This window comes from Aspergillus brunneoviolaceus, assembly GCF_003184695.1.
Source record: "Aspergillus brunneoviolaceus CBS 621.78 unplaced genomic scaffold BO95scaffold_30, whole genome shotgun sequence".
In the NCBI taxonomy this organism is placed as follows: domain Eukaryota; kingdom Fungi; phylum Ascomycota; class Eurotiomycetes; order Eurotiales; family Aspergillaceae; genus Aspergillus; species Aspergillus brunneoviolaceus.
Window position 1 is genome coordinate 75813 of NW_020290760.1, and position 22806 is coordinate 98618.

Below are 22806 nucleotides of genomic sequence, written 5' to 3' on the forward strand. Positions count from 1 at the left end.
GACTGAGACCCTTTGGATTAAGGTGAAACGGAGAGCCAGCGTGCGGGTGTTTCAGCACACGCCCGTCAATCTAACCCCGACACCCGCTCCACTTTCCATCCTCCCCACCGCAACCAGTTCCGTCAAGATAAAAAGATCCCTCAGCCCACAACTCATTCTCCAAACCAACTGTGCCGGTCACACATTCCATTCTCTTACTTTTCTTCGTCACTCCTTCGCCCTTGACTCACTATGAAGTCTTTCGTTTCCCTTCTCGCTCTTCCCGCTTCCTCGCTGGCTGGAACCGTGTTGTGGAGCGGCATTTTCAACTCTTCTGCTACCGTCGAGGACTTTGATGATTGTAATTCAACCCTCTCCCCCGGTCGCCAAGGGCTTCGAGCTGACAAGATAGGGTCATGGTCCAACCAGATCGAACCGTGGCAATGGTACATCCATGGCACCGGCAACACGTCGGATTACCTGGGTCTGTCCACGGACTTCAAGAACCCCGCCGACACGAGCGACGCCCAGGGGCTGCGCATCAGCATTGTATGCCAGTTTCCATTTGACGACGGGATTGCGCGAGCTAACATATCCATTCCGATAGGACGGCACCTCCTACTGGGAAGGTCAAACGATGGAGCGCTCCGAACTGATCCCCCAGACCAAGGCCGACCTCGGCTCCGGCCACCTCTACTACCACTTCTCCCTGTCGACCAAGACGACTAACGCGCCCGACGGCTCCCTCGAGCACCAGATCGCCTTCTTCGAGAGCCACTTCACCGAGCTGCAGTACGGTCTGGCCTCTGGGGCATCCGGGTCCTCCGACAACACACTCCGCTGGAACGCCGGCGGCAACACCCACTGGTCTGTGCAGCTGGAGGCCGGCAACTGGTACAACTTCGCGTATGATATCGATTTCGACGCGCAGACGGTGGGTCTGTGGGCGTCCAACGGCTCCGACCCCTTGACCGAGGTTGTGTCGCCCGTCAGCGCGTCCGCCTCGTCCAACTCGGCCGACTGGCACGTCGGCGAGCTGCGTCTGCCTGGCAGCGGAAGCTCGAACGATGCGGCGGAGGATTGGTTCTGGTCTGGTGTTTATGTTGAGGAGGCGCCGATCACGAAGGAGATTGGGTCGGGTAGCGCGTCGAGCTCCAGCTCCAGCTCTGCGGACACATCTAGCTCTGTCAGCTCTGCCAGCTTGTCGACCTCTTCCGCTCCCAAGTCCACCGCCGAGGCTACCTCAAGCACCACCGTCGCCGCTGCCACTACCAGCACTGCTGCCTCGACCACTACCTCTGCCACTCAGACTGTTGCCACCGCTGAACCCGTCGTTGTCTCCTCCGCAGCCACTAGCTCCGTCTCCACTGCCGCTGCGGCCGTGACTTCGGCTCGCGCTCCCTCAGTGACCACGGAAGTGGCAGTAGACGCTGCGACGACGGCCACGGCTGCCTCAGTGGCGCTGGCTACTCCCACTACCCCGACTGAGGTTCTGGATGATATTCGCGCTATCTTCGGTGCGCTTGTCTCTCGGTCCAGCGGTGTGCATGCTCGGGACTTTGCTCGTCGTGCTTAGATTCTGTTAATGCCTTTGCTCCTGCTGGGTGATGGTGAGAATGAGAAGACCGAGGGGAGTGGTTGCGGGTGTCTTGCGGGAGCCTATATCTTGGATTCTTAATTTGTTAGTCAATTCAGTGTCTTATTTTGTGCTGTGTGACGCTTCTAGTGGGTGAGAGTATGAGTATACCACGTACGAAGAAATCCACGCTGCTAGCTATTGCAACAGATCTCACCCCTTAGTGCGCTCTACTTTTGTCTATCCCCTGGGCAGCATCGTTCGGACCGGGTTCTGTAGGTTTGTCGGTAATAACTTGGATAGTAATGTTTAATTTCTGGTCAGTCAAAGCTTATTGAACTGCTATCGAATCCTCAAGCTCATTGCGTAGGACTTTTTCACTCACATTCCCCACCTTTAGATTCCACTGTCTCCAATCCATTTCCGCTCTGATACCATGCGTGTCTCGAGAGATACCTTAGCAGAAGACTGTAGGATTGACCTGATTCCGATGTCGCCACCATCTCGCTACCAAGAGTGTCAGTCATTGCTGGATACAAAGTGTGGAAGAAGCCACGGACTCACCGTTAAACTTGGGCAGCATGGTTTGCGATTTCCTTTTCTGGCTACCTTCACTTCATTCACTGTTTCGGGCAGGGGCGGTTGTTGTTGTATACAGTAGCACATGACTGCCTACAAACCGACCGGATCAGAGTTCTTCCTGCCCTTTCCTCTTTCCTTTCCTCTCACCTCCATGCTTCCCCATCTTCGCTCTCTTCCTCTATCCATTTCATTTCTCGTCCTTTTCATCCACCCTCATCTCTTGCTAGTCATTCTACGAACTGTCAACCTCTTCACACTTCATTCAATCCATCATGTCCTCGTCCAAGCCTCGCGTGTCTCGATGGCGGCGTTGGGTCGATGGCAGCAAAATCAAAACTAAAAAGGTCTGGTATAATCTCAAGCCTCACACACACATAACCCCAGAGGACCCTGCTGTTGCTCACTGGCATGTGATTCAAAACGGTTCGCAGTCATCTCCATCTTGCCCACAGACCTTGTCTCCTCGGCCGCCTGCGCATTTAGTAAAGACCTTGTCGACGACCGCAACTCTCCAGAGAGGGCTCTCTATGGAAACGCTGCCAGCTAAGCTTCGAAGCAAGATTCTCTCACTTCTGTCCTATCAGGATCTGACCGCCCTGACAATGGCATCGCCCGTGTATTTCCAACATCTGCGAGCGGAAGGCCACAATGTGCTATGGAATCTACTCACTGTCTCCATGAAAGGATTACTACCCGAGATTAAAGCCGTCTACGCTTCTGGTCAGCTGAAGTCTGCCAAAGCACGCACAAAAGAGAGGATTGCGGAGACGGTCGAAGAGTATCGGAAATGTCGCCTTCTGACGGAAGAGTCGCCACCGAGAACCACATCATTGACACTTGATGATCTGTTACACATCTTCAAATACCATCACAACGTCATCGTCCCGATGTTCCAGCGATTCGCTACTTGGGTACTCGAGAACCTGGCCAAGGAGATTGAACCGCCATCATCGTCAGTCCAAAGAATGATCAGCTCCACCGAGGAGAGTCGAATCATCCGCGCGCTCTATCGATTCCAGCTCTGCTGTCATCTGTTTGGAAATCGAAGTCTTGATAAACCATGGGGTAACAGCCGTGTTAGAACCGTGTCCATGGACATCCTGCAGCACTTGGAAAGAATGTTCTACGCCTGGGAGATCGAGGAGATTCTCTGCATCTACACCTTCGTGCAGGATCAACATCACGACATCTTTAATGCGGTCCGAGAGGATCTAGACCCGATGAACTTTGACATGGATAGTGAATGTAAGTCCAGTCTCTCTGTCCTATCCGCGGTTGCCCGACCTCTTTGCCGTCTCTGCTAATCCGAAGCTAAAACAACTACCTAGTTCTTATGACAGAAACCTACCTCGAAGGCACAGCGTCCCAGGGTCTCTCGCTGTTGCATCGAGCCCTGTGTGAAATGGAGAAGGATCAAGCCCAGCTTTTCCAAGCCATGCAGGCAAGACTTTGTTGTGACGAGACTGAATTTATCGGGACCAATGAAATTCTGTCGCCCTCTATGATTGAGGGACGTCTAATGCACGACGGGCTCACGGACCGGGACTTGAGGTCGCAAGCCCGCGAGGCCTTTCCATTCCGGGGCTATCATGTCCCAGACCCCAAGGGCGAGTTCCCGCCACTCGCTTGGACCTTACTCTGGCACGATACCTACAGCAACATCATGGGCTGCTGGATTCCGAGCGCGCTGCGAAACTGGGGATACGTCTTCTGGGATGCTGGGAAATTCGAGACTGGGGCAAAAGAATTACTGGTGCGACAGTGGAAAAGTCTCTATTGGGGTGAGGAAATGGATCCGAGGAACAACCTTTATGGTGAGGAGTAGCGGCGCCGAATTCCGGAGTTTGTACGTACGGCGCATACTACCACCTACAGAGACCAGGGCACATGGAACCATGAAGAAATTGTTTAACTATCTATGAAAGCAAACCACTATTTAATATGATGCTACTGTGTTCAACTGAACTATCCTTATCAACCAGCATTGCACTTACAACCGTACGAATCGCGATGCACACCAGAAATAAAAGAATGAACCACTTAGCGAAGAGTGACGTCGGCGAGACATGCTCTCGATTTGACATTTTCTCACCGCTTCGGTTCATTAATAATATCTTTAGCAATAAAACAACTTCCTGCAGGTGTAGAGGTTCTAGGAAGTACTCCAAGTTAGACTTGAATCCCCCGAATCGAGCGCCCGGGATGAGGTATACCGAAAGAAAACCCAAATAGTAACCATCCTCCACGTACTTGCCAATATTCTCACCATGCTGGCACTCACGCAGAGGTAGCAGTAGCCGTAGCAACGGCACTCGAAGAAGCGAAATCACCGAAACCCCCCATGCCAGCCATATTCATCACGAAATCATCATTGACCTCGCCCCCATCCTCGGTCCAGAACCCCTCCGGAGAAAGCGAGTCATCGCGTGTGCCATCCACCCCAATCGAGATCCACGCGAAGATACCATCCGAAACACTATCCCCCAGCAGAACATACTCCATGAGCGGATCGGTGTCATCCACCTCCGTTTTCAGAATGATATCGTCCGCGTTCAGAGTCAGATCCTGCGTGTTGGAGCTGTAGGGCGTCGTCTTCTCGACCTCGGTGATGAGGGCCTGGTCGAAGTAGATCTGGCCCACGTGGGAGGAGCGGCCGTCGTACATGCCGGCGATGGTGCCGTTGGGCAGGATCTTGGTTTCGTTGGCCGGGTGCGTTGCCACTATTCCCCCATTGAGTCAGAACTATGCATGATTGAGATGAAAAGAAAGAATTAGGTTGAAAAGGCCGGGTGGGCGAGGCACGTACCGTGGATATGCACCGCGCGGCCGGTGTAATGTCCCGGGAAGATGGACTCGAAGCGCACGACACCGTCGGGGCCGCTGGGCTGCACGCCGCGCAAGAAGGTCGTGTCGATGTTGCTCGAGTCGTTCTGGTTGCCGTTGCCGCTTGCCACGACTCCGGAGTAAACACCCTGTTGTAGTATAAGAGAAAGGGTTAGTGGTTGTAGCTCATTTTCAAAGAAAGAGGGTAAGAGCTTACGGTCGCGTTGCAGTGCCAGATGTCGGTGTAGATGTTCCGCAGCGGCTCGCAGGTGTTGGTGTCGATGAGCTGGATGTCCAGGAACAAGGGCACGCCCTCCTGGTCCTCGGCCACGTTGTGGCGGATGAGTTCTCCAGCGATATCTAGGGGTAGATACCAGTGTTAGATTGTAGAAGGTGGTTGAACAGCATGATGTGGCAGACGTACAGTACGGCCCCTGGGTGACCTCCGGCTGCACGATGCAGGTGCCTCCCGACGCGAAGAGGATGCGGGGATCGGTTGACGGGTCAACATGAGTCAGGTTCGAATGATGATCTGTACCCAGAACGGAGTCCAGATCGCGGGCTTTGAGGTATTGGTTGTCTGCGCTGTTAGTTGAGGTTGACAGTAAGGGTATTGCACATTCGAGGAAACATACTGGACAAGCCCCTCTCCCGACGCAAGTGCTCGAGGGCGTCCCCGCGACGAGCAACATTGGCATCCTCAACCTCGCGAGCTCTCAGGCTGGATGCGCAGTGAGACAAGCTGCGCGAATGCACGGGGGCCCGTTTGAGGAAGGCGGCGCGTTCAGCGGCCTCCTCCTGGACACTGTGGCCTGGATGACAGGAACCCAGAGAGGCCAGCAGTACCACGCTAGTGGTCAGGTACGAGGTCAGATGAACCATGTTGAAGAATGAGGGGGAAGCTGCTGATGAAGCAAGTCGCTGCGGCACCGGAGAGGAGGAAAGTTTGAGCTGTTGATGGACGAGGAACTGGAGCAGGAAGACAAGGGGCTTTTATACCTTGGCCACAGAATTACCCTCTCACATACCCTCTCGATGTAGTGACCAGAGCATGTTCCGTCTTTGCAATTTCATCAACATCCTGGCATCAACGCCGACTCATCCCCACCCGCTGCATTGTTCTTCTCCCATGGACAAGGTGTTTCCTTCCGCTTAGTAAAATAGATAGTCAACTAGTGCTTCAAAATTTTGGAAACTAGATATTGAGTACACGCGTACCTGATGCTTTCATGTGTTAGAGAAATCGAAGTGGAGAGCTGCTGGGCCGAGCTGCTGGGTATAAGATAGCGCGGGCATACGCATCAACGGTATGCCTCATACAAAACGAGCTCGCCAAAAATAAGCCAAGCGGAAGCCAAGAAGGCCGCCGGGAACGATCTGCATGCGTGACGAAGTCTCTTGTGTCAGAAGATCTCGGTTGGCTGAGAGGAGACGGAGAATTATCTAGAATACAGTTTCAAGGTATAGTTGATGAGTCTGTGTGTAGAGATGGCTGAGTCAGCGGGATCTACAATTTCCATCTCCAAGCCTCGGAACCAATCAGAGAGCGGAGATTTCACATGGCGGGGAGACCCTCAATTGCTAAAATTGCATTCAGGGACCCGAGCAGAAACTCAGGGACAGATCCACTTTTCGCCTCAGGCAGCGCTGAGAGCAAAAAAATTCACTAGTACTGAGTATGAGTAGAAGGCAAAGAGCTTACGTCACTTGCCCCGGAATAATTCCGGGTCCGGGAGTCCCTGAATTTTGAGCAGGCAACAGCCACTTCGAGCGCGTGCTGCGTGCCTTCCATCGAGCCATATAGGCAAAGTAGAGAGGCAGTCAGTACAGTGGCACTTGTTCATCCATGTCCGACTCAGCAATTGCTCCTCGGGCAGGCCGGGCGCGCACTGCTTGTGATTTGTGCAGGTCTCGGAGGGTAAGCCTTCCGATCTCCGGCCTTTCGATGTATGACTTAACACTGAACGCCAGATCCGCTGTGACCAAGTCAAACCTGCATGTGAGACATGCCATTTTGCCGGTGTGCCTTGCGTCTTTACACCGCCACCGGATGTGCCTCGCAAGACAGTTCGAGAGTAAGTTCTGCCCCGACCTGTGCTGCACTGTCCTTGTCAAAGGTTGAGTTGACAGTTGTTGTGAGCACGCAACAGACAACTAGCCGAGTGCAAAGTCCAAGTGCAGGAGTTGGAAGAAGCACTGCGAGTGGAGCGAGCCAAAAGCCAGACCAAGAAGAATGCCCCCAGCCCATTTGTTCTTCAAGGGGGATTGGCGGATTTGCACGGCTTCGACGCGGCTCTAACCGCTTTCCTGCGGACTCTCGACTTCTGTGGCTTCGGCCCTAAGTCGACCCCATTTCTCTTCCCCACCGACCAGCATCGCATGCCCTCTCTCGTCGACCTGGATCGCTTCGCTCAGGATGTGGCCTCTTCATTTAAGTCGGAGTTTCCCCACCATGCCTCCAGGACAATTCATCCACAGCAACCCCCACCCGCGTTGATCTGCACCGTCATCGACTACTTCCTAACCAACAGCCTCTACTCGGTCTTTCCCGTGATCGACCCGGTTACCTTGGTATCACTCCGGAACTCGGATCTCTTTTCATCCTCACCAGATCTAGCTCATCTTCCTAAAAGTGTCCAAGCCTGTTTGGTGGCCTTGACAGCCCTGGTCACTCGCTTGCGGAATGATGAGCCCGCTTTCGGTGAAGTCGACTCTGAAGCCTTCCTGCAATCCGTGCTCGCACAGTTGCCGGAGCTGGTCATGTCAGGGGATAATGACCTCTGGACTCTACAAGCCCTGATCCTGGTGGTGAGCAGCTGGCCTCCTCATATCTCTTCCCGATGCATTCTCTGACGTCACGTCCCCAGGTACTGTACCTGGCCCCCCTCGGTGCACCTCAGTCCGCCGAATTGATTCTGGCCATGGCAATCCGGCTCCTCACCAATCTCGGTGGCAATTTCGCTCCTATGCCCTCTGGTTCTCGCGTTGATGACCATCACGGCCGGCATCTTCGGGCTCTCTTCTGGCTCTGCTATTCTGTGGACAGGGAAATGTCGATCCGAAATTCACATTCACCCTTACTTCATGATACCGACTGTGACCTCGACCTGCCAGAGAAATACGTCATAGCTTCGTCCGAGAACCAGTTCCGCCTGGGCCCCTTGTCGAAGGACGAGTTACTCTATCCGTCCGACCTTCGCATGTGCGTCATCAAGTCCAAAATCTACCGTCTGCTGTATTCGGACTACGGCCTGGCGCAGCCCGCTTCCATTCGCGTGCAGTATGTCCGCGAATTGGACGAGGAGCTCAGTAATTTGAGAGCGCAATTTCCCGCCGACTGCCGCCCGGAGAACCTGTCCCCGGGGGGTATCCCGGACTCTTTGGTTCTCGACCTCAGTCTGCGGGGAATCAACATGCATCTGGAATACTACTATTGTCTCGCCAAGATCCATGGCGCGTGTCGCATCGCTGGCGGAGGATTCCCCTCGCTGGACGACCTGCCGCCCCTGTCTTCAAGTCGGGAGCTGTGTTATCAGGCTGCGCGGTCGATCTTGCTCTACATTCATCGGTTACGCCATCTCGTTATCCCCCAAACCTTCTGGTATGCATCTGCTCTCGTTTCTCTAACTGTTATATTGACTTGTGTTCTGTGTCTAGGATCTATGCGCAGTTCATCCTCTCTGCTGTTGTCTCTCTGGGTTGGAAGCTCGTCGCCGAACCCAACCACCCGTCCGCCGCCAGCGACCTCCATCTCATCCAGCACACGAGGGGCCTGTTCACTAAGCTGAAGGAAACGACAGATCCCAGCAAGTTTCCGCCTTTTTACATCATGGACAACTTCATCCAACGGTTAATCGCCGCTGTAGCTCATTGAGGCTCGCCACCGACACCACAGGCATTCAAACATCCACGAACGATGCCCCATACCACCTTGGCTGCATCCTGGATGCGTATACATCCCGCCTTCATGGCTCCGCAGACCCAAGCCCCAGCCGAGAGCTAAGCATGCATACTTGAAGTATGGATATCACAGCGTGAAGACGATCCGAGTCAGTATTTTGATTGTGCTACATCTACTACGCCAAGCAATGCACCTTTGGTCCGACCACCTATGAGCCGAGCACTATCTTATCGGCTTAGGGCTCTGCTCCGCGTTGCTCCGACAAACGCTGCTAGCTGCGCGTATGGAAGATGATCCATCCGGCCCAACTTTGACTTCACTGTGCGAATGAGGGGCCAAAAGACCCTGTTCACGCCCATTCGTTCGACTTGAGGCGAGTCTTATCCGCATAAAATTCTCGTTCGCTTTGAAATGAGGTCCATGCGCATCTGGGAATAAGAGTGTGACTAATTTGGCCGAATGTAGGGGGGGGCGGGGGGGGCGGGGAGGGCGTCAGTTTAAGCTATGTCATCATACTGGAGCAAAATGATCGCACACCCGGGTCTAGATTATCAACTCGTGTATCCAGCCTGGACGGGACTGGTTGGACGGTCCACCGTCAGCACTAAGCTTCCGACCGGCATAAACTCACCATTCCGTTTCGCCATTGCGTGTGCCCTCCAATCAGCTCATCAGGTTGGCCAATTCATACCGGTAATGGAACCAAGCTCGAGGGGAAGACCCGCCCTTGATTGATCCTAGGGCTCAGCGCAATGCAATCCCGATAATGGTCCGTGGATCCGGCAGAATTTCGGCACTTGGGAGCGTAACCAAGGCGGTCTGCAGGCATTTGGCGTTCACACATACATAGATCCTAGAAAGTCAATAGATTTATTTGATCATCATTTTTGCGTTCTATCTCAAGCATGGTGTTGTTGTGCAATCTGTCTGGCGTTAAAACTTAGTCTGGTGTGGTCGATCTGCTGTTCTGCACCCCTTGTGCGGGGAATATATCGTAGTTGCTTGTGTTAGAACATCGACCATTCCACGTTCACACCCCCATATGGATACTCGTAAATACGTCACTCTGTATAGTGAAGCTGCTTAGAGATCAGAGCAGTGACAGGAATCTAACCTCCGCCTTCCCATGCCGAATTACTGCTGATACCAAGTATGGTGAGTTGATGCCTGAGGCAGCAACCCGGCACTTGAGAATCTCTCAGGGAAGCAGGCTATGGATCGGATCATGAATCAGGATGCTTTCCCACGGACTGAGAGTTTACGCAGTGGCAATGAGACGGGCGAGGAGACGACATGCAGGACGCAGGTCGGGGTTAGCCATTAGCCACCGGAGCAGACCATCCATGCACACGATGGCGCAATCCCTTGGGTCACTAGTAACCATGCAGAACATCGGTTTCCCACCATATCGCGCTCACCATCATTGCAAAAGCAAGCAGACCATCAGGAATGGACTACGGCTGTTTGTCCACGGAAAATAGAGTGCTGTTCCTCTTGGGTAATATTCTTAATTCGGGAGGTGGTACGTGCCGAACGTGCGCCATGGAAATGTGCGACAGGGGACGAGGTATGAAGCGTGGGGCTAAGAGCAGCACAGATCAAGAGATAAGCTGATGGCGTCATGACCACAATTAATGAGACCATGCCTTGCCGGTTTGGGTACATATACGCTGCTGCTGTCATATCTCAACATGCGATCTCAACGGCAAGCAGACATCCGCAACCATGGGGTACGAGAAAGAAGATTCCAGCCGGTCTGAGAGCCCCCATGAGGAGTCCGGAGTGAGCCATGGCAGCGAGCCGCTCGAGGTCCGGCCTCTCCGCTCCTGGAAAGGGTACCTCTGGGACACCTGGGAGCTTCCCCGGGACCAACGGTGGCTGTTGTTCAAGGTCGATGCCTTTGTCCTTACGTTCGCGTCGGTACGCGCTCGTCTCGTCTTTTGGGCTGCGATGCGGCTGGCTAATTGGCTTGGTAGATCGGCTACTTTTTGAAGAATCTGGATTTGAACAACATCAATAATGCCTATCTCAGTGGCATGGAGGAGGATATGAAGATGTACGGCAACCAGCTGGTGACCAGCACCTCGATCTATACCGTGGGATACGTCATCGGACAGATCCCTTCTAATTTGCTGCTGACTCGTGTCTCGCCCCGTTGGGTCATCCCTACTGTATGCCGTTCTCGCGGTGCTGCTAAACCACGATGGCTGACTTCAGGCATTAGCTGGAGGTGGGCTGGGGAATTGCCACGATATGCACATCGACGGTCAAATCCTACCACGCGCTGTATGGTATTCGATTCCTGGTCGGACTGTTCGAGTAAGCATGGCCCCTTGCATACACCTCCAATATGGTGCTGACTCGTGCTGAAGATCGGGCTTCTACCCCGGCATCCACTACCTCCTTGGATCTTGGTACACCCCGCAGGAGATCGGCAAACGCGCGATGATCTTCTGGCTGGCGGGTTCCATGGGGACATTGTTCAGTGGTTTTCTCCAGGCCGCCGCTTACACCAACCTCAACGGCGTGAACGGACTGGCCGGCTGGCGATGGCTGTTCATCATCGACGGAATCATCACCCTGCCGCTCGCGCTGGCGGGATACATCTTCTTCCCGAATCTGCCGCAAGACGGCCGGAAGACGTGGTGGATCACGCAAGAGGAGCACTTCCTCTCCGTCAAGCGCATGGATGCCGTCCACCGCGCGGGCAAGTCGCCCTGGACCAAGGCCAAGGTCAAGCGGATGTTCCTCAGCTGGCACATCTACCTTCTGCGTACGCCGTCACCCTGTCTAATCGAATTGAATGCTTGCTGACTGCTTCAGCTCTGCTCTACATCGTGTGGAACAACGGATACCCTCAGGCGGGAATGGGCTACTGGCTGAAAAGCTTCAACGCGGACCCCGCGCCTGTCCCAGGAACAAGCTACACTGTTCCGCAAATCAACGACTGTGAGTTGATTCGAGTGTTTGGACAAATGCCAGTGTGGACTAACCTAGTGTTTTAGATCCGCTGCTCACGACCGGTTTGTTCATCATCGTGTCGCTGACTTGGGGCTGGCTGTCCGACGGACCGCTCCGAGGGGCTCGCTGGCCGTTCATCTACGCTGGCGCGGTGATTACGGTGAGCATTGGACCCTTTGCGGTTATATGGACCTCAGTGCGGCTAATAAGTTTTCTTTTGTGACGCAGATCGTCTTCTGCGCGCTTCTGCGACAGATGCCGCTCTATACGAATATCACAGGCCGGATGGCCGTGTACTGGCTCAGTAACATCGGGGTAGGTGTTTTAAGTCCAGTCTTAAGAATACCGTTCTAACACTATCACCACAGCTGGGCGCTGGTCCTCTGATTCTCAGCTGGGCCAACGAGATCTGCACAGCCGATACCGAAGAGAGAGCGTTGGTGATTGTGCTCGCGAACGACCTCGCGTATGTGGTGCAGGCTGTCGTAAGTCCTATGGATCAGAGCGTGGAATATTCAGATGCTGATGGTTGATGCCCCAGGCACCGAACTTTGTGTGGAAGACCACCGACTTCCCCGCCGCGAAGAAAGGGTATCTGTGGTGCATTATTCTGCAGGTCTTGAGCAGTGAGTGAACCCGGCAGCATGTGGATGTATTAGATTCACGGGCTAACCTGATAACTCTGCGTACAGTTGGGGTCACGGGCGTCATTCAATGGTTGGTAGCGCGAGATCGCAAGGCTGCTGCCGCAAGAGCCGAGGTGGGAGAGTACCCCGGATCTGGGGTCAGCGACGCTTCTTTACGGGATGACAACAGTGGTGGTGTCGGTGGAATCGGAGAGACCAAAATCATCCCCAGCATGATCACTCCGGTGTCGGAGTAGCGTGACTCGGGGCCCGTTGGCGGTAATCCGAGCCGAGCGAGCATCGGAGTGGAATCGCAGCCGGCACGGCACATGCAAACCGAGCAAACCCCCCCCTCGTCCTATGTATTATTTTTAGTGGGAGGTCAGCCTCCACTATGCCTGTCTAGGAAATTTCCCTCTGGCCAGGCACAGTCTGCCACTGCGAAGTGGGTTGTGGCACCACGTTTCTCCACTTCCAAATCAATAGTCGATCGTATTCCCTCGGCTTAGAGTCTCGGGGTCTCCGCTCACCAATCAGGGTCCGCCTTGGCATCGCTTATATCTACTGCCTCGAGATCTCTAGGGTCCAGACAACAAGAAAGACTTCGCCCCTATATAAGACTGTCGAGTTTCTGTGCTTCTTGATGTTCTAGCCTGTGTGCCTTTTCTCTGCTGGCCCAATTCCCTGTTTCATGCCTGCCGTCATCTCCAACTGCTCTGTCACTCTTTTCTGAACAGGCCATGGCAAGGTCACTCTTTACAGGCGCCGTCGTCGCGGGCATTTTGGCGCACCCGGTAGCCGCCAGCGTAACCTGCAGCACCGAGATTGTCAATGCCTTTTCCAACCCGTCCTTCGAGACTGGCGATGCCACGGATTGGACCGCCTGGACCGCCCCGGCAACGCCCGCGACCATGGGCAATGTCCTCTCTGGGGAGGCGTCGGACGGCAACTACTACCTGTAAGTCATCTGCTCATGTGGGCCTGGAGCTGGGAACGGGCAGGGTTGACCTTGAATGAAAAGGTCCGTGGGTGCAGCAAACTCGGTATGGAAATACATCCAGCAACCCGTCACCGGGCTGCAGGTGGGCAAGACCTACACCCTGTCGGTGGACTACAAAGTCACGGCTGCAATCGCCAGTATTCCCGCCATTTACAACACGTGTTATATGGGCTGGATGGTGGATAGATGGTCCAGCCTGCTGGATCGAATCACCGTCCCTGCGATCCTCGGTGGTCTAGACCCATCGTGGGAGACCTATACCTACTCCTTCATCCCCACCAGCTCTTCGCACACCATGATGTTCCTCTTTGCCTGCAGCGGCTATACTACGTTCAACTTTGATCTGGACAATTTTGTCCTGCCGCTGTCGACTCAGCAGGTGTGCACCACCTCTGCGGAGGTGGTTACCCCAACCACGAGTGCGGTGGCCATCTCGCCATCCAGCGTTCCTCCGAGTAGTGCCGTGAGCGCCACACCAACGCCATCATCCGTGTCGCCTGCTTCGTCTGTGGCAGTGATCTCCAGTACTGCTATCCCGACTTCGTCTCCAGTAGTACCAAGCAGTCCGGCATATACACCCACGACCTTGTCATCTTCTGCTCTAGTGACTCCCCAAGCGTCCGTGGCATCAAGCTCAAGTGTGGTTGCATCAACGCCTGCTGTCTCGTCTCAGTCAATCATCTCTGCCAGTCCAAGTGTCTCCATTCCTATTATACGACCATCCCAATCCACGGCCGACTCCCTGATCCCGCCACGCAGCTCGCCCATACAATCATTGTCTTCCTTCGTCCCATCATCCAGCCCAGCTGCCTCCTTTGCCTCCTCCCACCCGGTGGTGACACGTTCGGCCGGCCAGTCCTCAGCACCCGGACTCACCTCATCTCCAGTGCGGACATTCGCTACTTCGATTTCCCAACCGGGCAGAATCCCGTCCAGCGCACCCAATGTGGGGCCCTTTCAATCCAGCATCCCTGCAGTCACTCCTTCGATCTCCAGCCACGAGAGCAGAACCACCATCGGATCTGCATCCGCAGACACCGGCGCATTCATCACCTCCACGCTTCTCACCACCCGCACCGCAACCGTGACAGCCTGTCCGTCAAGCGTGGCCAACTGCCCAGCCCGCGAGCGCACCACCTCTCTCACGACCGAGACCGTGGTCATCGGAACCACCATCTGCCCCGCTACGATCCCCGCCGGCCAGCCTACAGCCTCTGCCGGAGCAGGCCCCGAAGGCGAGCTCCTGACCACCTCGACCGTCTTCACCACCCGCACCTCAACCGTCACCGCCTGTCCGTCCACCGTCCCGAACTGCCCGGCCTCCGCGCACAGCACGTACGTGATCACCGAGACTCTGGTCGATTATACGACGGTGTGCCCGATCACCGCCACCCAAACCGCGGCACCCACCGCTACGGGTGCCGGGGTTGGAGGTACCGGAACGGCCGTCGTGCCTGCACCGACCGTGTCGGCGGGTGACTCGGCTGCTACCGCTGCAGCCCATACGGTCTCGTCGGCGGTGGCGCCGGCAGTGACGCAGCCCGCGTCGGAGATTGACGAGGTGGTCTCGACTATCTACGTGACTGCGACTGTTACTGTGGATTGCTTGAATTGAGCGGGTGGTGGAGGGTCTGTCTTCTTCTTGTAACAAGTACATTTATCGTTAGTATTAGGTATGCCGAATATGAGGGTGTCTATGAATCTTGAATCGGTGATTGCTGTCATGTATGACCGTGTTCTGTCCGTGTCTTTGGCTTTGCACGGGAATATTTGTGCTAGCTCGTAGCGTCGGATGTGAACACGGCAAGACTCCTTTTATCTCAAGGTCCAATACAGACAAAACCATTCTTGAAGCGGATATCCCATTGGGGACTCCGCACTGAATTGTATGGCGCATGTCATACTGTCCGGTTAACTACGGCACTGACCTCGGAGCGGAATATGATTACCCAAAAGGGAAACCCGCCGCACGAACCCAAGACGGTGATTCTCCCAACTTCCACCTTGCAACTGAAACATCTTGAGAGATAAGCGGGGATCTGCGGATTTCTTTCTCCTTCTCAAGAACCTGCTGGAGAATTCTGGTGGCGTCGAGGTGGCATTGCAGCCAGTGTAGACTGAGTCGATTGGCTTCGAGATTGAGGTTGCGACGCAGCTGGTCCAGGACCTCATACACCGGCGGCGGCGGACCCTGATCGGTCTTCTTTGTGTTGGTGGACCTGTTGGAGTCGGCGAGCACGCGCTGGATATCCTGGGACGTCCAGTGCAGCTGGAGATTTTGCAGGCTGCTCACCATCTGGTTCATCAGCGGAATGAGACCGTCGTCGACCCAGCGCGCCCTGCCCTTCGGACTGAGGCTGAATTGCAGGGAGGGTCTGTACCGCGCACGCTCTGTGGGAAGCTTCCCTCCAAGAAAAACAGGATTGAGAGTGTCGATCAGCTGCTGCAGGGCGGGCCAGGTCCAACCGTCTGGCAGCAGGCCCTCGCAGGCGACGGCGTTGTAGAGATGAAACATCCCCAAGAGGACACCCCGGGATCTGGTCAAAATAAGGAGGTGTCGATACAGGGAGCCCTTCCAGAGCCACAGCAGTTTCCCGGCGAGCAGGGGCTGACTCGAGAAGAGTCCGAAAGGCTGCTCCGTTGGGATGCCGAGCGACTCGCGTCGAGCGTTGACAAGGTCCTTCCCGAGTGTCTTCTTGGTAATCCTGATGAAATCTTCCAGCTGTTCCAAGCCAGGAGCGCCTGTTTTGGAGAGTTGCTTTGATAAGAGCGGTGGTCGACTGAGTCCACTCCTGAAGCTGCAGACGGGGCTGGGCGACCTCCGCACCCATCGCGAGACGAATGTCAATGTAAACAATGCCGCCAAATGCGAGCTCGTAGTTAATCGCGCGTTGCGACAATCCGTGGCCCAGCATCATGGTGAACCAGTCCATCGTAGCACAGAGACGCGGGTGATGCAGGCCCCACAAGCCGCATTCGCGAACCACCTCCTTTAGCAGTACAAAGGCGACAACACTTCGCTCGTTGTCCGTCATCTCATCGAGGGCTCGGCTGAGATCGAGGACCGGCGCCGTCCCCTCGGACAGCACGCCATCACCATCCTCCTTCCAGCCTCCGACGACGAAATGTAGATTCTTCGCCACCATGTGCAAGTTCCTCACCACTTCGTGCCAGTGCGGTCGATCCTGCGGCGCAGTGCGGTACATTTCTTGAAATATATTGGTCATGATCTTTTCGAAGCCCTGGAGGACCTCGCTGAAAGGTTTCAGGCCCTGCTGCAATAATTCGGCAGCGACGTGGAGCGCAATATCGGTGGTCACGGCCGCGGCCTCGAGGGTGCATTTTCCCTGGCGGTAATCCACCCATGTTTTCTGGGTGGAATGACGGATCGACCAGAGGCCTTGAAGGAGGAGGAGGACTCCAAACACTCGATCGGTAGAATCTTCGACGGTGAGATTCTCAGTAGGACAGGTGGAGCGCGTGGGAGCGTCTGGAGCATCCAGGAACTCCTTCGAGGGTTCTTCAATCTTAAGTCCATCGAACCGATTCGCCATCGCAGCCGTGTCAGGCTCATTGTCTCCGTCAAGAGGTGTCTCCTCGTCGTCTAGTATAAGAGGACGCAAGGTCTGGTAAAGTTGTTCAAGCTGCTGGATGAAGTGCTGGTGAGACTTGCACGACGCCGAGCCCTCATCTTGATAGAATTTGGACTGGGCCCGACGGCTGTCCATGGTGTATCGAAGGTCGCTGATGATCGGTCTGGGGACGTGGTCTGCATACTTGAAAGCGACGATGTTGTTCGCCAGCTCCACGAACTGACTCGCTGTGAGGATGTACTCGCCCTGCTGGGGAGGCTTGAAGTCCAGGTCGGTTACCGCCAGCCATATCGCCACGTTTCGAGTCGATCGTTTGTATCGGCCGTAGCGAGTTTCGTAGGTCTCTGACGATGACATGGTGCTAGACGTTGGTGGTTGGATGAGAGGAAGTGATGTTGGTGTTGTGAGCGTTGTGGGCGTTGTGGGTGTTGTGGATGGGGATGAAAGAAAAGTTCAGTTGAGGTTGACATAAGTGGAGGATGATTCTTATATAGCCTTTCCACTATATGGAACTATCTGGAAACCTGGTTCTTGTGAATGTTGACCTAAAACGTTGCGTACTATTCACCTTGAATTTGGGCTTAAGGTTCCGGAAAGAAGGATTTTGATCTTTTCTTTGTTCTAGTGAATATGACCATATCTTAGCCCCGTCTCGGAGAGGGGTTTATCATATCAGAACGGGTTGCACTATCGCCGAATCTACGACTCAACAAGATAATAAATTGTAGAGTACAAACCAATTTTATCTGATATTACATTCAAGCCAAGCGGTGTATCTTAAGTTAAGAGCACATGAGTTGCCTGAGAGCCCTGTCGTCACAGAATAGCTATCCCCAGTTTATCTTTGTCCCTGGACAGCCCAAAAGGTCTAAATCATATTTTATAAAGCTCTTGATATCGATTGGAACACCATCAGGATAAGTAAAAACTACGTGCTCGACTCGACGAATATATCTGTTATCTATAGAGATCTCTTGCTGCCTTGAGTTCGCATCTTCTTGCTGTGATATATAGCATCGCTTTGACAGGTGAGTCGCAGTGTGAGCATGCGGTGGGCGATCTAGTTTTGATTCTGTGCTGTTGTTAGTCCTGTTCAGACATGCTTAGGTCTTCTTGTTAGTTAACGTCTGGAGAAGGAGCATAGTAGCAACAACGGTTCTATGATGAAAGTTTAAGAGATGCTACTATATTTGTATGATGCATTAAGTTTAAAGACCATCTTAGTATCAGACTCGTAACAACTATAGATATGACTAAGTTTGTCGAGATCTATGTTAATATACCCGGAGACGATGTCAAGAAGTTTTTGTCTTCTGATAATTCTCACTACCAATCCCTATTATCCACCGAGAGACTAAGTTGTTGATATTCCATCTGTCGCATCTCGAAAAGCTTCGACCTCTGGGCTTTAACTATTCTACCCTCCCGGCCTCTCCTTGCCGGTGGCTTCGTCCCTCTTCTTCCACGCCGAGGGCTCGTCCAGACACGCCCAGTCACCCGTGAACAAACGACACGAAGAGAACATGCCGTACCCGAGCCATTCAAGAGGTACATGCCCCATCGACACACTGAAGCCCTCCGTCGGCCGGGACGGGACAATTTTTGATCCTTGTCCACAAGGCGTACGATTCGCCGCCCTCGCCATCCACCTCGGAGACGAGGTATTCCTCGCATTCCATCTATACAGAAGACAACGAATATTAGCTTTACACCATCTCAACTTTCTCTGCTGAGAAAGGCTGCGCCGACTTCAATGGAATCTCGTACCAGATACCCTTCATCACATTCGCACACCTTGGCTCCCCAGTCAGAGCAGTAAGTGTCGGATTTGTAGCAGGCGGCCCGAGCCTGGATTGCAAGGAGGCCGAAGGCACAGAGGGCGAAGATGGGCTTCATGTTCTATGGGAGAGTTATGGGAGAGAGAGGTGGCGGTGACTGAGGAGCAGAGATTCGATTTGTTGTGTTGGGTTAAGGAATCAAATTGATGGAATTGTACGGAGATGACGAGATCCAGTTCCAATGCTATCCATTCCTCCCTTGCCTCGCCTGTTGATTTTATATCTTTCCCAACCGGTTATCCTTTCTCCCGGAGATGATTGTTCACAACGGCACTCGGCTGTCCTACGGCTTTTCAGCTCCGTGTTAATGGTGAGCGGGACTATGGAGTTGAATCCGTGAATGAAAGTGTTCTTTGCCAGTGATCTGATCTTGTGAGGTGGTGAGCGATCCACACCATCAGGATCATGCTTGTGCGCTTTGGGGTTAGTTGGGGTTGTTGGAGCGGCGTGGGGGCCGAAGCTTGATCAATTCAAGCCTTAGTGAGCAGGGAAGAATACCAGGTTTGGTTAGCGGGGCATCCTTCCACAGGCTCCAGCTCACGTGGCATAGAATAATAGCTGGGACTAGTCCGTATGAAGGAGGAGGTTCATTTCGCCCGTGCTCGCAGAGCTTGCCCAAATCGGTTGGATTAACCTCATTCAACTAGCTACAGGGCTAACCTGCTATTGCTCCATTCAATATCATCTGTCCTGATCGTGGGCCTTTAATCATGCAGTGTTTACTCTTCTAGAGGTCACTTCGACTCCATGCAGGACCCGTATCTTCTGTATGAAATTGATTTTCCACCAGTAATATCCATCTAACAGGGAACTCCTTCCAGCATCACGGCAAAGAATCGTAGTAATCAACCTAAGTATCGGCGCAGAGGTTTGATCTTCCTTAGATGTCTTACTCTTCTAGACTCGTGATTCTGAACAAAATAATTTGAAATCTCAGAGATAAATACTGGAATTGGGTATCTGACCGCGCAAGACACCTCTTATTATGCGTTTCGATCGGACCCTTCATTGCATTGTGCGGAACTTGCAGGGAATGAGATCGTCTCTGAGCAAGTCCGGACCCTCCGTAGCGACCGGAAAAGCCAAGAGGTCATCCCGAGCCCCAGCCCAGCGGGTCCAAATGAGATTGTGGCTCAGGAATGCTTAGCTAGTCTTACACTCTGGGCACCGTCTCAATGCTTGATTATTGTATACTGTCAAAATGGATACTGCAAACTGTCGGGATCGCATGGCCGGCTCGAGTACCCGGCGATATCTGCATTTCTCGCGGGTTTTGAAAGCACTTGAGTTTTTCAATTTGCCTCACCATTCCATACCGCGACTATTCGGATTTCTCTGATCCCAAGCTTGAGGAAACACCATGCAGGTTGAGCCATGCTAAACTGACCCACCTTATCCCTTCAGACTACAAGTCACCTTATTCAATCCCCACCTGTTGTATGTTGCCATAAAAGTCGGACCGGAACGGCTCATCCTCCGGACTCATATAATGACACCGATGCCTGGCAGAGATGATCCTGTCAGCAGCGTTTCCTCCACAAAACCGTACCGCAAGTCTCTTAAACATAGAGAGAAGGAAACGCTAAGAGCAACCTACCAACACATGGCCCGAAAAATCATCCCCAGACACGCATCGCGAATCTCCTCCGAACCAACCTGGTCATACCCCACCACCCCCTCACACGAGATCACAACATCGAACTGGTCCCCCAGGCCGGTGGTTGGGGACATGTGGTATCCATTGGCGCACATCTCGGCGCGTCGTCTCCCGCGCCTGCGAACATGGGCTTCGATAGTGGGGAGGTGGTCGAAGAGGGCGTGCATGTTTCGGCGCCAGGTGGCGACGGGGTTCTTGCTATTCGTGTGGGGCCGCTGCTTTGGTTTGTGCTGCGGATGCGGCTGTCGTTGCCTTGTCGGTCTGGCTTCTGTCGTGCCTTGCTCGACTTCATCATGGTCGTCCTGCGCTGCCGCCTCCTCGCCACCGCCTTCGAAGGCGACGATGAACTCGAGGAATGAGGAGACCAGATCCCAGTGGAAGAAGCTGTAGGGTCTGATATAATCATCTTCCCGGGAGACAAGCTGGCTGAGTTCCTGCTGGATCCAGGATAACCAGTGGTGAACCCTCTCGTTGAAGAAGCTGGCTTCGGGGGAGGTTTCTAAGTCTGTGGCCCAGGCTGGATATGCGCCTTGCGACACGGTCCAGTAGTCTGATACGTGGGCTGGAGTGGTCGTCGTAATAGAAGGGGAAGAAGAGGTGGAAAAAGGACGGGCGGGGTGTTGTTGTGGTCGAGGGAACTGCTCTAGCTCGTTGATAGCCTCTAAGATTCCGTCCACAACACTCGAAGGACTCCCTTCTTGTTGCTGCTGCTGCTGGGATTGTATACCCTCTACACCGCGCTTGAAGATCATCGCAATTTTGGGTCTGGTGAACGGACCAAGGAGGTACCGGTGCGGTCTCGGCACGCGCACTGAGTAGAGATCTCTTTCGCTGAGAATCGCGGAACACAAGGCTGGGAGAATGTTGACTAGACTTGCTCGTGGTGGGAGTGGAAGCCACATGGTGCTGGAGAGGGTCTCCCAGGCCTGGTCACCGTCCAGAACGACGGATTGGGAGTGGGCTGGGAAGAGAACGGGGTCTAGGAGAATCCGTCCGTAGAACATTGCCACCGCCCCGGGATGAATGATGAAGGTCTCCCTGCGGGAGAGGTGGAGCCGGGGCGGGGTGAAGTCTTGTTGCTCGTAGCGCAGCAGCGGAGTGGACCTTTCTGCGAGGATGAGGGTGTTTCCTGATGCCTGGAGGCTGCCTCTGGGAGACAAGCTCGTGCTCGATTTACTCTCCTCTTTAGATGCTGATCTCTGTAGGCTACTCATAAATGGCCCACCTGACCAGTTCAAGCCCAAAAGGCGAGTGAATATGGTTAGGTCACGGAGGGACACCGAGCCTGTCAGTGTGCCAGGGTTTCCTGGGAGGTCGTCCCACGTGCAGGGCTCGAATTTGATGCAGATACCGTAGGTCGATGAGGGAGAATGTGTCGTTGTTGATGGTGATGGTGGTTCGTAAGAGGCATGCTGCATACGCCTTGCAGCATGTCTGTTGTATTCCTGCAAGTGCTTCAGAAAAAGAGTCCAGGAAGCCTGCGTGCAGGCATCAGTTAACTCCCCTGGTAGCTCGCTTATGCTCATGGACCTTCCAAGATACTTCGCTCGCCACTTTTGGTCTCTTCGGGAGGGAGAAAACAGATTGTGCCATGTTGCCGATGGACCTTCAGTATCCGGAATGGGGTGAGAAGGATTAAGATTCCCAAGATAGATATATGGTCTTACGAAGGTGACCTCAAACCGAAATTCGCGCCACAGATAGTGGCGATGCCGGAAGCGCGACCAGTCGCCGATCAGTCGTCTGGAACATCGGTTGTAGCCCTGCGCTGTTGCAAAGTATTGCTGGAGGAGCTGGAGGAGAGTCACTGTAAGAGCGACCAAGGAGACGATAAAGGCGGTTAGAGCAATAGAGTTGCTTGTATCGAGCATTTCGAATAGTCTGGTAATGTTCCAAGCTGTTGGGTTGACTCGAGCTGGGCTTTATATGGAGCTGGTCGATGTTGCAATTCTGCTCGTCCTCTCCCATGTGATGGAGACGGGTGAGATGACGGCAGTGTGCATGAGATCGACGGCTTGGTTGCCTACCTTGGATGTTATACTCGTCCTTGGTCGAAGTTGTCTATGAAGTTTGGACTGAAAAGAAACATGGATGTAATAAAAGGACAAGGCGGCGAAGCTTGGTAGAAGTAAGACATTGCAGGGTTCTCGTTAAGAAAGTTTGCATTGGACATCCACACTGGCTTTGCAATAATAGACACATGGTGAGATAAGGGGGCTATTTAGATTTATGCAGAACTCCTTACAATATAATGTCCACAATCTGCACTT

The 22806-nt window shown here is 53.7% G+C and overlaps 9 protein-coding genes across 9 annotated transcripts; 5 read left to right on the forward strand and 4 right to left on the reverse strand.

Moving 5' to 3' along the window:
- Window positions 1–110: 110 nt before the first annotated feature.
- Window positions 111–1555, forward strand: BO95DRAFT_495503 (glycoside hydrolase family 131 protein; the record flags this gene model as incomplete). Its single annotated transcript, XM_025590826.1, has 4 exons — window positions 111–340; window positions 392–528; window positions 587–1360; window positions 1469–1555. The coding sequence occupies exons 1-4, from the start codon at window positions 232–234 to the stop codon at window positions 1553–1555; spliced, it is 1107 nt and encodes a 368-aa protein (XP_025442684.1). The 5' UTR covers window positions 111–231.
- Window positions 1556–2345: 790 nt separating this feature from the next.
- Window positions 2346–4067, forward strand: BO95DRAFT_388176 (uncharacterized protein). Its single transcript, XM_025583552.1, has 3 exons — window positions 2346–2481; window positions 2569–3382; window positions 3466–4067. The coding sequence occupies exons 1-3, from the start codon at window positions 2410–2412 to the stop codon at window positions 3960–3962; spliced, it is 1383 nt and encodes a 460-aa protein (XP_025442685.1). The 5' UTR covers window positions 2346–2409; the 3' UTR covers window positions 3963–4067.
- A 347-nt stretch (window positions 4068–4414) lies between these two features.
- Window positions 4415–5842, reverse strand: BO95DRAFT_495509 (intradiol ring-cleavage dioxygenase; the record flags this gene model as incomplete). Its single annotated transcript, XM_025590827.1, has 5 exons — window positions 4415–4857; window positions 4944–5109; window positions 5178–5320; window positions 5385–5540; window positions 5596–5842. 5 exons carry the CDS (start codon window positions 5840–5842, stop codon window positions 4415–4417), a joined length of 1155 nt encoding a protein of 384 aa, XP_025442686.1.
- A 921-nt stretch (window positions 5843–6763) lies between these two features.
- BO95DRAFT_412582 (uncharacterized protein) lies at window positions 6764–9318 on the forward strand. Its single transcript, XM_025584250.1, has 5 exons — window positions 6764–6878; window positions 6932–7035; window positions 7111–7768; window positions 7828–8561; window positions 8618–9318. The coding sequence occupies exons 1-5, from the start codon at window positions 6807–6809 to the stop codon at window positions 8832–8834; spliced, it is 1785 nt and encodes a 594-aa protein (XP_025442687.1). The 5' UTR covers window positions 6764–6806; the 3' UTR covers window positions 8835–9318.
- Window positions 9319–10586: 1268 nt separating this feature from the next.
- Window positions 10587–12456, forward strand: BO95DRAFT_361838 (MFS general substrate transporter; the record flags this gene model as incomplete). The annotated part of the gene is made up of 9 exons (XM_025582547.1): window positions 10587–10781; window positions 10838–11032; window positions 11086–11180; window positions 11234–11634; window positions 11685–11810; window positions 11867–11982; window positions 12051–12137; window positions 12191–12307; window positions 12364–12456. The coding sequence occupies 9 exons, from the start codon at window positions 10587–10589 to the stop codon at window positions 12454–12456; spliced, it is 1425 nt and encodes a 474-aa protein (XP_025442688.1).
- A 775-nt stretch (window positions 12457–13231) lies between these two features.
- BO95DRAFT_119501 (uncharacterized protein) lies at window positions 13232–15145 on the forward strand. The gene has a single exon (XM_025580431.1). The coding sequence runs from the start codon at window positions 13462–13464 to the stop codon at window positions 15061–15063; it is 1602 nt and encodes a 533-aa protein (XP_025442689.1). The 5' UTR covers window positions 13232–13461; the 3' UTR covers window positions 15064–15145.
- A 49-nt stretch (window positions 15146–15194) lies between these two features.
- Window positions 15195–17398, reverse strand: BO95DRAFT_495510 (uncharacterized protein; the record flags this gene model as incomplete). Its single annotated transcript, XM_025590828.1, has 1 exon — window positions 15195–17398. The coding sequence occupies one exon, from the start codon at window positions 17396–17398 to the stop codon at window positions 15617–15619; it is 1782 nt and encodes a 593-aa protein (XP_025442690.1). The 3' UTR covers window positions 15195–15616.
- A 1184-nt stretch (window positions 17399–18582) lies between these two features.
- On the reverse strand, window positions 18583–18937 carry BO95DRAFT_361895 (uncharacterized protein; the record flags this gene model as incomplete). The annotated part of the gene is made up of 2 exons (XM_025582549.1): window positions 18583–18720; window positions 18809–18937. The coding sequence occupies 2 exons, from the start codon at window positions 18935–18937 to the stop codon at window positions 18583–18585; spliced, it is 267 nt and encodes an 88-aa protein (XP_025442691.1).
- Window positions 18938–20194: 1257 nt separating this feature from the next.
- Window positions 20195–22456, reverse strand: BO95DRAFT_412583 (uncharacterized protein). Its single transcript, XM_025584251.1, has 4 exons — window positions 21147–22456; window positions 20824–21098; window positions 20477–20730; window positions 20195–20381 (listed from the first exon to the last, which is right to left on the reverse strand). Exons 1-4 carry the CDS (start codon window positions 22405–22407, stop codon window positions 20297–20299), a joined length of 1875 nt encoding a protein of 624 aa, XP_025442692.1. The 5' UTR covers window positions 22408–22456; the 3' UTR covers window positions 20195–20296.
- Between the last annotated feature and the right edge of the window lie 350 nt (window positions 22457–22806).

What these genes read in the sequence shown, in the direction of transcription:
- BO95DRAFT_388176 (XM_025583552.1), top strand. Translation starts at nt 2,410, where the DNA reads ATGTCCTCGTCCAAGCCTCGCGTGTCTCGATGGCGGCGTTGGGTCGAT. An exon ending in GCAAAATCAAAACTAAAAAG is followed by an intron (nt 2,482 to 2,568) that starts GTCTGGTATAAT and finishes AACGGTTCGCAG; the next exon opens with TCATCTCCATCTTGCCCACA. An exon ending in CTTTGACATGGATAGTGAAT is followed by an intron (nt 3,383 to 3,465) that starts GTAAGTCCAGTC and finishes ACAACTACCTAG; the next exon opens with TTCTTATGACAGAAACCTAC.
- BO95DRAFT_412582 (XM_025584250.1), top strand. Translation starts at nt 6,807, where the DNA reads ATGTCCGACTCAGCAATTGCTCCTCGGGCAGGCCGGGCGCGCACTGCT. An exon ending in CCTCGCAAGACAGTTCGAGA is followed by an intron (nt 7,036 to 7,110) that starts GTAAGTTCTGCC and finishes AGCACGCAACAG; the next exon opens with ACAACTAGCCGAGTGCAAAG. An exon ending in GTTATCCCCCAAACCTTCTG is followed by an intron (nt 8,562 to 8,617) that starts GTATGCATCTGC and finishes TTCTGTGTCTAG; the next exon opens with GATCTATGCGCAGTTCATCC.
- BO95DRAFT_119501 (XM_025580431.1), top strand. Translation starts at nt 13,462, where the DNA reads ATGAAAAGGTCCGTGGGTGCAGCAAACTCGGTATGGAAATACATCCAG.
- BO95DRAFT_412583 (XM_025584251.1), bottom strand. Translation starts at nt 22,407, where the DNA reads ATGCTCGATACAAGCAACTCTATTGCTCTAACCGCCTTTATCGTCTCC. An exon ending in ACCACAACAACACCCCGCCC is followed by an intron (nt 21,099 to 21,146) that starts GTCCTTTTTCCA and finishes CGACCACTCCAG; the next exon opens with CCCACGTATCAGACTACTGG. An exon ending in ATTTTTCGGGCCATGTGTTG is followed by an intron (nt 20,382 to 20,476) that starts GTAGGTTGCTCT and finishes CATCTCTGCCAG; the next exon opens with GCATCGGTGTCATTATATGA.